The sequence below is a fragment of the Pleurodeles waltl genome, chromosome 3_1 (genome assembly GCF_031143425.1).
Source record: "Pleurodeles waltl isolate 20211129_DDA chromosome 3_1, aPleWal1.hap1.20221129, whole genome shotgun sequence".
Classification (NCBI taxonomy): Eukaryota; Metazoa; Chordata; class Amphibia; order Caudata; family Salamandridae; genus Pleurodeles; species Pleurodeles waltl.
In genome coordinates, this window is record NC_090440.1 from 849,187,214 (window position 1) to 849,201,043 (window position 13,830).

The 13,830-nt window shown below is 41.4% G+C and overlaps 1 protein-coding gene across 1 annotated transcript in view; it reads right to left on the reverse strand.

The window, feature by feature from the left end:
- CSMD2 (CUB and Sushi multiple domains 2) overlaps positions 1-13,830 on the reverse strand; it is a 1,417,205-nt gene that overhangs the window by 1,259,511 nt on the left and 143,864 nt on the right. The window contains exon 2 of the mRNA XM_069223779.1: positions 8,837-9,053. Coding sequence (XP_069079880.1) covers positions 8,837-9,053 — 217 coding nt within the window. The remainder of the gene's footprint in view (positions 1-8,836; positions 9,054-13,830) is intronic.

Here is a 13,830-nt window from a genome sequence, read left to right on the forward strand (position 1 = left end):
TGATAATGAATCATCTGTAATGGTAAAGTTGGATTTTTTATTACAACTTTTAAAATGCCACTTTTAGAAAGTCAGCATTTTCTGTTCTTAATCTCTGGGTGCCTACTTCCTGCTTCAAATACATATCTAGGTTGAGTGATAGCTAGGCGTTGTGCTTTCCCTTTAGACAGTCACACACAAATGGAACTGAGGTGTGCCAGTTACATCCTGATGACCCATCACCAGGCTGATGAGGCTTCCTGGGCTAGATGGGAGGGAGGAGCTGATACTTGCATCTGAATAGGGCTGTGCCTGTCCCTATACAAAGAGCTGCATCACCTCCTGTAGTGTGTCTGGAGTCAGGGCAGGGAAGGGAGGCCCTATGTGCACTTCAAAGCTCCTCTTTGAAGCCACCCCTTCTTCAAAGGCACCACTGGGAATCAGAAATAGACTTCTGACCTACCAAATCAGTACAGTTCTGGATCTGAGGATACTCTGCCAGGAAGAAGGACTGCCGTGCTGCTGAAAGGTCTGCCACTCTGCAGGAACTCTGCTAGACTTTGCTGGAATCCTGCTATGCTCTGCCTGCCCGCTGCCTGCTGCCTTCTTTTCCTGGGAATAAGAAGGACTGGACCTGCATTTATTTATCCCCATAACCATGTGACTCCAAGGCCTTGCTGGCTTGCCTCCCATTCTGGAAGTCTTAGGGCCAGCAAAGACTTCCCTCAACACTGCTTCAGCTGCTGGACTCTGATACTGTGAATCCTGCACTGCCAAGCGGTGTGAATTGAGTCCTGGGAAAGTGGACTTTGCAGCCGTTTCTTTTAAAAAATGTATGCAGAGGCCACTGCACTGCTCCGAACCGAGGCAGTGCCCTCCGACGCCAATGCAGTGCCAATTCGATATTGATGCAGGACCCGACTGCGAAGTTTGATGGTGATGCAGTGTTGATGCGAAGACATCGCTCTGCGGCTCAATGATTACACATCGCATGCATTGAAAGGGGTTCAATAGCGATGCGCAACCTGACTGTGAGGCTCGACAAGGATGCATCTACCCGACCACGTGAATCTAAACTGATGCATCAAGTCTTCAACGATTGCCCCAATCAAGGTACTTTGTCAGCTGACCCTCCGGAGGGTCTAAGCGAACTCTATGTAGCTATTAATCTAGGATATATTTGGAAATTATTTACACACATTGGTTTTCCTCTGTTTCCTTTGCTTATACATGGTCTCTGTCTTTTTATTATTATTCTTATGTATCATTACTCCGATTAGGGCCTTGCCTGTTTTTCCTCCACTTGCACTGCTTCATTGATTAGTTCTATTATAGGCTTCTTCTGAGAGCCCTCATTTAGTAAGGAGACAGAACTAGTAGGAATCAAGACGACATAGATATAGCTGTGCAATGGGCCACTAAGAGCACTGTTCTACAGAGACCCCAAGGGGCATGCCTGCCTTCATATCTGGCATGTCCAGGCCCAAACTGCATAGTTAGGTTGACCCCTCACCTTTCCCTGTAGGTTGAATAGCAATGAACTTTACATCCTAGACAATGAAGGAGATTCCAAGAGGCTCTACATATGTAACTGTTAGAAATGGGGTCTTTGGTTGACAGTCAGGTTACCCCCTGTTCAAGCAAGGACCCTCACTCTAGTCAGGGGAAAAGAGAGTCACCCTCAGCTATCCCCTGTTTACCCTCTTGGTAGCTTGGTAGCAGCAGTAGGCTTAACGTCAGAGTGCTAGGTGTGAAGTACTTGTACCAACACACACAGTAACTTAATGAAAACACTACAAAATGACACAACACAGGTTTAGAAAAATTGTGAATATTTATCTAAACAGAACAAGACCAAAACGACAAAAATCCACAATACACAAGTCAAGTTATCAATTAAAAAGCAAAAAGAGTCTTTATGCAATTTAAAACACACACTAACACTGTTACCATGAAAATGAACCTTAGGTGCGTCAAAAATATCCTTGCACAGGTGAGTGTGCGTCAAAAAGGGCTAGCAATGCGTCGATTTCACTCACGAGCGAGACCTTGCGTCGTTTCTCCTTTCGTCGGGTCAGGCATGTCGTTTCTTCTCTCTGCAGGAGAGCGATGCGTCGATCCGGTCAGCACTCTCGGGTCCGGGCAGGCCTTGCGTTGTTTTCACACGTCCAGCGGTGTCTGTGTCTGAAATCCAGCCGCACGATGATCCGAATACCACGCAGCGCGGGTTGCGATCTCACCAGCCTCCGTCAGCGATGCTGTGCGTCGTTTCTCCAGCTCCGTGCGTCAATTCTTCGGTCACGTTACAGGCGAGCGTTGATTTTCAGCAGCGAAGCCGGAGGCGTGTCTATTTACCAGACGCAGATCAGAGTTGCATCGATCTTTTCCTCGCACGGCGTTCTGTCTGTGGATTACTTCATCTTAGGCTGCCAGCTTCTCCTTTCAGGGTCCCAGGAACTGAATGGGCACCACAGAGCAGAGTAGGAGTCTCTCCAGAGACTCCAGGTGCTGGCAGAGAGAAGTCTTTGCTGTCCCTGAGACTTCAAACAACAGGAGGCAAGCTCTAAATCAAGCCCTTGGAGATCTTCACAAGATGGAAGGCACACAATGTCCAGTCTTTGCCCTCTTACTCTGGCAGAAGCAGCAACTGCAGGATAGCGCCACAAAGCACAGTCACAGGCAGGGCAGCTCTTCTTCCTAAGCTCTTCAGCTCTTCTCCAGGCAGAGGTTCCTCTTGGTTTCCAGAAGTGTTCGAAAGTCTGTAGTTTTGGGTGCCCTTCTTTTACCCAATTTCTCCTATGAAGCAGGCCTACTTCAAAGTAAAGTCTCTATTGTTTGTGAAATCCTGCCTTGCCCATGCCAGGCCCCAGTCACAAACCAGGGGGTTGGAGACTGCATTGTGTGAGGGCAGGCACAGCTCTTTCAGGTGTAAGTGACCACTTCTCCCCTCCCTCCTAGCACAGATGGCTCATCAGGATATGCAGGCTACACCCCAGCTCCCTTTGTGTCACTGTCTAGTGTGAGGTGCAACCATCCCAACTGTCAAACTGACCCAGAGAGGGAATCCACAAACAGGCAGAGTCACAGAAATGGTATAAGGAAGAAGATGCTCACTTTCTAAAAGAGTCATATTCAAACACACAATCTTAAAATCAACTTTACTAAAAGATGTATTTTTAAATTGTGAGCTCAGAGACCCCAAACTCCACATGTCCATCTGCCCCCAAAGGGAAGCTACACTTTAATCACATTTAAAGGTAGCCCCCATGTTACCCTATGAGAGGGACAGGCCTTGCAACAGTGAAAAATGAATTTAGCAATATTTCACTGTCAGGACATATAAAACACATTACTATATGTCCTACCTTAACCATACACTGCACCCTGCCCTTGGGGCTACCTGAGGCCTACCTTAGGGGTGCCTTACATGTAAGAAAAGGGACGGTTTAGGCCTGGCAAGTGGGTACACTTGCCAAGTCGAATTTACAGTTAAAACTGCACACACAGACACTGCAATGGCAGGTCTGAGACATGATTACAGAGTTACTTATGTGGGTGGCACAACTAGTGCTGCAGGCCCACTAGCAGCATTTGATTTACAGGCCCTGGGCACCTCTAGTGCACTGTACTAGGGACTTACTAATAAATCAAATATGCCAATCATGAATAAGCCAATTATATACACATTTTGTAAAGGAGCACTTGCACTTTAGCACTGGTTAGCAGTGGTAAAGTGCCCAGAGTAACAAAAACAGCAAAATCAGACTCCAGCACACATCAACAACCTGGGGAAGAGAGGCAAAAAGTTAAGGGAGACCACGCTATGAAAAGTCTAACAGTAACATATACTCTGTTTTGTCACAAATTCAAACTAGGGACATGAAAAAGGCACTTTTGGTACCTTTATTGACTCATGGCTTTGCTTCACCCCGAGATTGCTTCTGCAGCCAAACCTTATGGTTTCAGTAATTGTATTCAATCATCAGGCAGTGGATATCATATTTTGTCATTGATGCACAGGTCTTGGCAGCAATAAGAAATCCTTTGTTGTATCTCCAGTGTGTGACAATGCACCCTCTGATGGGTCAAATCTACCACTCTAGTGTTCATTCTTGGAAGGCATTGAACAAGGCACCCTATCTGAAGCTCTCAGCATCCATACAAGCCACTCGCCCCAAGATTGCCAATACATGCTGAAATGGTAGAAGGAGGGCCATCCATAAGGAGGCTTGTGTTTATATTTGTTATAACTAACATCACCTATCTATTAACTATACATTCCTTCAACAGATAATTTAGAACAGAGGTCAATTTATGGCATTATCCCTTACCAAACTAATGCATTCCACCCTTACATGGACGCATGCAAGCGGACCCATTTTATCATCTGTATCTATGTTATTTAGATCGCTGCTTATAGGGTGAGATAGCCATAGAGCCCACCAATCTGGAAATCTTCTTCCTTCAGAAGATGAACAGAACTGCATGAGTACTACCCTCTAAGACAGATGGGGCAAATAGTATACAGAGATGCATACTTTAGTTTCAAAAAATTTCTGATCTGGGGTGTGTTCTGGCTCCTGTCTCTGTTCAACCCCACTCAGGCTTTTTAACTTCAAGAGTGTAACACTGTTGCAGGGAGGAAGACAGTGGGCGCTGTTAGAATGTTCTTTGCAGGAGCCCGACCATTGCAAGGATTATCAACATTGCGGGAAAAATTGAAAAATGTCTGCTGGATAGCTTCCCAAATACTTAAAAAGGTATTTTTTAGTTCCTTTGCATTACATTTGTACTGTCACTAGGTAGTACCTCTTTTTCTGATTTTATTTCCCTGTAAGGAAGCGCTGGTTCTGTGTTATGAGGACTGAGCTAGATTAAGGACTTAAAAAGTGATGTAAGGTCACAGAAAATGGGCTACAGACGTGGTGAGGGAAGTGAAAAATGCAAAACATGTCAAGGGATAGAAGAATGGAAGGCCAAATTAAGAAGATGGCAAACCTAAAGAAATTATGGAGGGACTATTAGAAGAAGTTAACAACAGTGCTGAAGATACGAAAAAGGGTGTAAATCATGCTAGATCAGAGAAGGGATAAAAAGAGAGAGATTTACATGGGCAAAAAGAAAGAACTGATGAAGCAGAACAGCAGAGTGAAATGTACTCAGTGTGAAGAACCGAATAACTGAGGAAAGACAACAAGCCGATTTAAGTGGTAACTAAAAGTATATAATTAGAACATTGTAAGCATCACAAGTGTATACATGTCAATGTATTCAGAATGAGAACCCTTCCTAGTCCCCTCTATTTAATACGCACAACTTTCATTTTGGTCCCAGAAGTAGATTCCATTCCTCAGGGCCAACAGCCTATGGGCAAGTCCATTTTGATGCGCACCTTCTAATTGAGATGTATGGCGTACATGTGTATTCTCCTCTATTTCCAGCATTATCTGGCTGTGGCATCGCTAAAGATCGATTCTGTACATTTGTCTTTAGATAAGAATCATTAAGTTAAATGTATCCTTATGGGCTTTTTTCAGATGCTAGGAAGCCACGGACAGTCGCCATCCAATAAGCTCACGCATAGAGTTGTGCCTCACTCCTGCTCTTAAGGAGCTATTGACAGAATTTCTGATGGTCAAATGTCTCTAAAAGGGCTTTCAGTGTGGTGTAAAGTGTGTAACATGCTTATGATAATGGGGAATTTGATTGAGCAAAGTATTAACACACTAGTATACAAATTGACATTTTAGAGCTATACTCAGAGATACAGTTTCTGTGAGCTAAAACCCATAGAGTCTGTCAGGTTGTAACGGCTGCCATGAATTTTAGAATTCACAGGGCAAGGGAGGAGCTTTTCCCAACAGGCGGCCTCACCAACAAATCATTGTCCTCTTTTTAGGCCTTTTTGATGATGGAGCAGACAGTAAATTGTGGTGAGGAGAACTTATTTGCTATTGACAATGGTATAGAACCAGAGGAGACCAAGGCGTGGAAGATTTGGCTCCAAAGTTTGTATTGTGGGCTAGGGAGAATGATTTCCATTTCCCCGGCTGAAGAAGGACCAATACCCAATTAATAGAACAAAGAATACAGAAGACATGGTCAAGTTCTTCTAGTGAACAGCTTATAAGCAGCAGTTTTGAACCTAATATCATCAATTTAGGGGGAAAATCAAGATATATAATATTACTGAAATCCAAGCATGAGGAGGAAAAGTCATTCTACACAAGTGATACAGAAAGGAAATAGGGGGGAGATCGTACCTTAGTCTCTGGAATTCTAAAAAGAAGATTTGTCCAGGCCAGGCACAGGATTCAAGGGAAACGATTCAAGGGATTTGATTTCATAAAGATACCCACATACTCACAGAGGCAGCGGGAACCAGAGAGAGGTCGAGAGGATCCAGCCAGCCCACTTTTACATCAGCATGAAATATATATTTTTTTAAACTGCTCTTGTCTTACATTCAGGACTGCATCTTGGAAATATTGTGAAGTTTACATAAAAAAAGAAAAGTTTTCGCAAGGGGGCAATGTTGTTCATGCTAAAAGCTGTGTATTAAAAAGCAAAGGCAACTGCATCATTGTCTGACATGTAACTGCCCCTGGATGACCCTGACCCAAATGTCTAGCAGCGGTATAGGCCTGTTGAGCAAAGTCTTCCACTTGTTACAGCAGGCCAGACTGGCCCTGCTTTTTTCATTACATTTCCTCTAAGAATTAAGGGCTGTATTTCCAGTCATCTAGTAGTTTCTGTGATGATGCAACTGAATGATTTGAGTAAAGGAAGACGTGACATAACAACCTCTGCAAGATGTTGTAGGTAGACATCAATAGGTGAATTCCTTTCACCAAAATCAGATCGTAATAGGGAAATGTTTAAACCGGAAAACATTGTGAATATTTGTAGGAAGCTTACATGATCATGACACGCCCATACTGTCAAAATAGCAAACTAGTAGTTTGCTGGATCTTCTCAAATAAAGTCCAAAGTGTGGACTTCATTTATTTTTTTTATTATGATAACAGAAGAAAAACAGATTACTTATTACTACAAACAATGAATGATATTGCACATTCGCAGACATAGTAAACACTCTTTTTTTTCACAATTTGCAGGAAGAGTCCATCAATACGCGTTTGCACCCTTTTTGTCATCCTTACTAACAATGCTGATTTCAGCTGTAGTTACAGACAGTTCCCAATCTTCTTGAAGTATGTTTCATAATGCTACGCCTTGGTTGTGTAGAAACAGTGACAAATGTCATGTCATTCTCAAGCTGCCTACATTGTGCGGCATATTTTGTTAGGTGTTTGAATTCAAAAAGATGCCAACGAATCCTACGACATACAAATATATTTAGGAAGCAGTGCATATTAGAATGTTTGGGCACGTCCAGATGACATTCATATATTAAGAGTGTCATCTGATTTAAAAATCAAGGATCCAAAATAGAAGCCAGCTAGGATAACTGCAGCTCAATATAAAGGAGAAGCTTTTTAAAACTTCAAGCTTTGTTTCATCCAAGAAACTACTTCTTCAACTCTTCATATTGCTTCCCCCAAATCTCCTGTCTATATCACTTCTACATCAAGTTTCAATATGATTGTTGTGCAGAATTGTGGCATGAAGAGTTCCATGTTTACCTGCTGCTAATGATTCATACACATGCCCTAGAATATAAAATGCTTTGGTTATTGTTAGAAATGTTTTAAAATCTTCTGGAAATAAATTGTGGATCACTAATAATTTAAAACTGAAGATATTAAGTCACATATTAGCACACTATATGTATGTCAATATCCACTATATGTGACTTACGGAGATTTAAAACTCAACTATTCCACAAGAAGTTTGCTCTGCTACAAAGGCTTGATGATGTATTCTCAGCACTTATGAACAGCTCCCTCCAAATGTGATAGCACCTTCACCAAACATCCTGCAACTAGATGCCCAATACAATAGCTATGTTGATCATGTTGTAATTTGGAGATTTTATTAAATTAAACATGGAACCAACATATGTCATCTTACAAACAATGCTACTGTAGTGCGGTTGTATTGTTCCTAGTCCCTGTTTCTTTCTGTCTGATGTATTGGAATCTCTACTGTATTTCACTCCTAGTCAAGTTATGGCCTCTATATTTTCAGGCATCCACTATTTATCACATTTGGCTGAGATGAAGAACAAACCCATTAGCTGTTTACTAATGATAAATATATACTTTTTTTCATTGTCAGCTTCTATATATGTACTTAAATCATTCTAACGTAGATTTATTCATGCATTTTAAATCCACATGAACTACCATCTCAGATTAAAATAACTTTGATTCAAATGTATTACAGGTCTGTTTTCTAGAATAACTGCACAATATTGAAAAAGGTAATAAAGTTGAACATTACACTGAAACAGTTAAATGGCCATGCCAAACGTCATGGTATGTTAGAGGGTGGAATTGCTTTTATGTGTTTGTTAATAAAGGCAAGCATAAAATATGCATGCAACTAAATTAGGTAATCAAAATACATTGTCTTATAACATGTACGTGCTATATTGCATATTACATCAAACATATGCAATTAACTTCACATGCAAATACAGTAAGAGAGAACACAGCAAACTTTATTCACCGATCTAGAGATAGTAGCAAAGTTCATTGTGTATGAGAAAAAGGAGAATCCTATACTATATACTGATTTATTATCAAGGACCAATTATAAAATCCACGTGGTTGTCTAAGACTACTTTATATGATTTCAGATCAAATCAAAAGGCGCTGCTCTAAATATGATGCAACGTGATATTTATTCACAGTAAAGTCCATCACTTGGCTAGAATATTCGAATAGTTTACCTTGTCTTTAGATTTAGTGGCTGAGGGACTCCGTCGTAAACTGTGAGCACGTCAAAGTCCTCCTCAAGAGCGAATGACTGGAAGACTAATTGTATTCGGTTCTGCTCTTCAGCCGTCAATGTCCACGTGCAGTTTGCGTAATTTGGGTATCCGTATGGAAATCCCGGGCTCTCTACAGTTCCATTTGGACCTTGTAAACTAAAGCTGCAGTTTTGGCCTGAAAGAGACACGAAACACGTCAAATTAACATTAGACATTTAATAGCAAAATACTTCTGTTCTAAGCATCCCCTAACACAGTCATAATGATAAGAAAACTGAAGGCGGACAATGTTCTATATGAAAAAATCTGGCATCGCACCAACAAATCAAAATAAAAAAAAAACATACTCAATACAGCTTTGAAACAATTATGTCAACTACTACGAGGTACCAAATCAAATATCTACAACTGGTATCATTATCCTATAAAACACTTAGGGCCAGATGTAGCAACCAATTTGCGACTCAGAAACGGCAAAAATTGCCGTTTGCGAGTCGCAAACCGGAGTTTGCTATGCAGAAATGCATTTTGCGAGTCGGGACCGACTCGCAAAATGCATTTCCGACTCGCAAGTCGCAGTTACCATCCACTTGAAGTGGATGGTAACCCACTCGCAAATTGGAAGGGGTCCCCATGGGACCCCTTCCCCTTTGTGAATGGACCCCAAAATATTTTTTCAGGGCAGGTAGTGGTCCAACGGACCACTACCTGCCCTGAAAAAATTCCGAAACAAAAGGTTTCGTTTTTTTTTTTAAGTGCAGCTCGTTTTCCTTTAAGGAAAACGGGCTACACTTGAAAAAAAAAATAACTGCTTTATTAACAAGCAGTCACGGACATGGAGGTCTGCTGACTACAGCAGGCCTCCATGTCAGTGAGTGCCCATAGTCGCTATGGGGCCGCAATTTGCGACCCACCTCATTAATATTAATGAGGTGGGTCTTTGCGACCTCATAGCGACTCGCAGACGGTGTCTGAGACACCGTTCTGCATTGCAAATTGCAAGTTGCAATTTGCGAGTCGCTCGGACTCGCAAATTGCAAGTCGCAATTTGCAAAGTACCTACATCTGGCCCCCGATTGGTTGATATCATCACTCTAAATTAACAGTTAATACCACTAATGTATCCTGGTTAAGGAAGATTTAGTCAAATAAATCTGCACCAACATAAGATTTAACAGAAAAATGTCTCTAAAAACCTTTAAAAAGTGCAAGATTTATTCAAGCAAGGGTATCCAACATAGATCTAAGAGGGCTTGATCCAAGTCAGATTTTCTGGGAATCAACATAAAATGTAAATATCATTATTTTGAGGAGCACCACTCTAGATAGTCAGCGGTTATATATACAAGGCACCAATAAGCAGAGAAGGCAAAGTATTTACTCCTCAGTATTAAAACGCATCACACACTTTCTTTTTATATATTAGTGGCCTTAAAATAATATATTGATGGAATGGATGTCCTTTGCTGATTCTGAGGTTTTGGTGTAATTTTTATTTTGATACACATAGAAGTAAGGCCTAAAAGTGATGCTGTGTTAATCATGAAATTCTATGGTTTTTCCATTTGCCCCTCCCCATCATTTCTAAGAAACCTCTTTTGCTCTGGTTCAAGGAGAACATAGCTTGGTAGTGCAGGCTAGACTGTCCCTGTTGAAGAAAGACTATGGTTATGCCTATCATTGGGTCAAATCTGAGGTGAAATGGTGAGTAAAATAATTATGGGCTGCAGTGAGGTTCTAGTATTAACCAGTGGCAGAGATTAAATCAAGCATTCCATCCATGACTTTTTTTGTATTTTTCTTTGTCACAGCCTAACAGGCACACTCAGATGTGGGATCCGTGCTCACTGTGCCACTGGACCTAAGCTGCACCAGATCCAACAATTATCAGTGGCTGAGATTAATTCAAGCATTCCATCCAATAATTATTTTTTGCTTGCAAGTGTAGTACTACAGCATCATCATCAATTGTATAGATCAGAACGGGAGAAAGCAAATTAATATTCTGTTTTCTCTGATTGCGAGATACTAAAGTGTAAATATTGTGTTATTCCAAGTACACATTTTGCCAGATTTTTTCTGGTTATATTCCAGTGGGAGGACAGAAAACAGGGCTCTGAATTAATTTTGCCTAAAATAGAATTCCAATTCAGGAGAAAGTCATTTTATGAGTATTTTGATTGAAGGCCATTGAAAAAAAGACTTTACAATTAACAATGACAAAACAAATAACTCAGAGATAGTTGTTCAAGTAAAGTACCATGAAAAAAGTACACTTTATGAAGTTACTGTCCTATAACAGACATCATAGTGTTTATGCTTAACTTACATTTTCTTAGTTCAGAAGTAGGAGTAAGTTGCATCTCTTTCCTTGATTTAAGCATACCTTAGCAATTACTTTTGTTATGATAAGTGTATTTATATTGTGGATTTCCACTACTTGCACTTTCTGGAAGCACTCAAGAAATAGGTTTTATGCAGTGAAGTAACTCTGTGTACAGGTAGGTAAGCAGAGATATTTACTTGAGTACTGAGTAAACAGCAGTGCATCCCAGCTAACGAGCCCCAGCCAACTGGCACAGAAGCCTTAGCCAACTGCACACCAACACTCCAAAAGAGTACAGAACACGATGAGTGGTCTACACAGCAAAAGACGGTACTGCACATCTTTTGCCCTCAAACAAAAGAAGCAACAGATAATAAAGCAAAGCTCGAAGAACACTAGGTTATTACAAGTTGAAACATGCACAACTTTTAAAAGAACCACAAAGACAAAAACGAAATTGAAGTGAAAGAAAAAGACAAACGCCGTTGCCAAGAGCAGCCTTAAAAAACAAAAACAAAAGGTAAGAACAGGGGTACCCGAGAGGGAGCTGACTTGGAGATAATGACACGTAGGGAAAACACCCCTGGCGGAAGAATGTGACTGCCTGGCATTGCCATTGTTGCCAAGACCACTCACCCACCACTCATCACACAGTCATTAAACTCAACATGCATTTTCTTATGCCTAACCCCTTCTCTTTCGTGCATGCTAGAATTGGGGGGGTTCCGATGGAAAGCCTTCCCTGGAAAGGTGATCCCATCCCTTCTTTCTGCACCACTTTTTCTTGAGACTCCAGCATCACACAAGAGTCTACTCCTCCACCACATATGCCCTTCATGCCACAACAAGACATCAACATGTGGCTACTACAATCAGCCAATTATTCATCAACAGCATCTCAGGGGCAGCACCTTCCTTTCTGATAGCAGGCCATCATGCACTGATTCCACTTCTGCGTAATGATAAACTCCACAAACTCTCTCTTGCCAACTTTGACTTTGAGTGAACATCACGTTTTGAAAGAGTTGGAACACTGTTCTCATGGTAATTTTCGCCTAATCACACATGGAAATTCACTCTAGAGTTGTCTCCAGAGAAAAACTGCTTAAGCCACTAAACATTCCCCGTTAATTCTTTCTGAAAAGTGGATCTTAGCCCACACAAAACCCACAACATCTATGCTGGATCCATGACAACCTCTTGGGACTGATGCCCTTCGGTTCCAGAATAGTACTATGCCACTTCTCCCAAAAACTATCTTCTGGAATTATGGTGTTCAGTGATCCGGAATCCACCTTAAGTCACATCTGGCAGCCATTGACGAAAGACTACTCTGTAGGTCTATTTGTTCTACTTATCGTATAATTGCCATTGACTACACATAACACAAAACCCCCAGGGGCTCATTTACAAGCCCCTTTCAACCCCGTAGCATCTTTTGTTTATGCTATGGTGGTGTAGCCAGTACCCCACACAGCGCTGAATTTACAAACTGGTTTGTAAAGCATTGCACAACAATATACCTGCGCTAGGTGTAATATATGCAAGGAAGGCGTTTGTCAGCAAAAAGGGCGGCAAAAATCAACAAGATTTCACTGCGCCATTCTGTGCAGTCATAGCATAATTTTTTCATACTAGCTCAGGGCATGTGTTAAAGTGACACTGTGCTGTTTTCAATGCCCCCCCCGCATTGCTGGACTAGCATCAAAATGTTGACGCTAGTCCAGCAATGCTACGGTTTAGCGCCACAACAGCATCAGAATTTCTGATGCAGTTGTGGACAATGTGCTCCATGGAGCACTGTCCTCGAAATATATAGTTCCCATGGCATCATTGGGGGGCCCAGAGCAGCACAAGAAATCTGGACCATTGATCACGATGTTTCTTGTAAATGTGTCCCCCAGTTTGTGAGAAGGTCTGACCAGATTTACAGCGCCTTTGATTACCTGTTTACACATATATGTGAAGTGTCACTCCCTTCTACACCTTCTGTATCTTTTATCTAATGCCCCCCAAAATTTGGAATCTGAACCACAGTAATTCCTTCCATACCTTTTGAGATGCCTATTCCCTTTCGTGGCAAATTAGCATTGTCAACGAAAATTCTCAGTGTTCTTCTTGTTCTTCTTGATCAGTATACTGATTTCCTCTCCTCTTTAGCAACAGCCACATCCAATTGACTGGCTCCTTTGGTATCAAGTATCTAAGTTTCCTTCATATGCATCTTTAATTCCTCAATTACCTTCACTATAGTGATAGCTTCCTTCACCGTGGAGTTACTCACTGCCCACAACCTTTTCTGCATTTTCTTGCTATAGCACTGAACAGCCAGTTAGTCTTTTATAAGTTCATCTGTCATTTCCACAAACTGATATTTGATTGCCAACTTCCTCAATCCTGTCACAAATTTATCAACTGATTTATGTTGTTTTTTGGGCTGCATGTAAAATTTATGTTTGGCCATAGCAACATTGATTAATGTGGAAAATGTTGTTTCAAGTCTGCCCTTTGCCTCCCTATGCACATCAGGAAAAATAACTATTTTAGCACTCATAGCAGAAGGCAAATATTTAAAAATGTGCTGGCCCTCTCTCTCAAAAGTATTACAAAATATAAGGTTATTTCA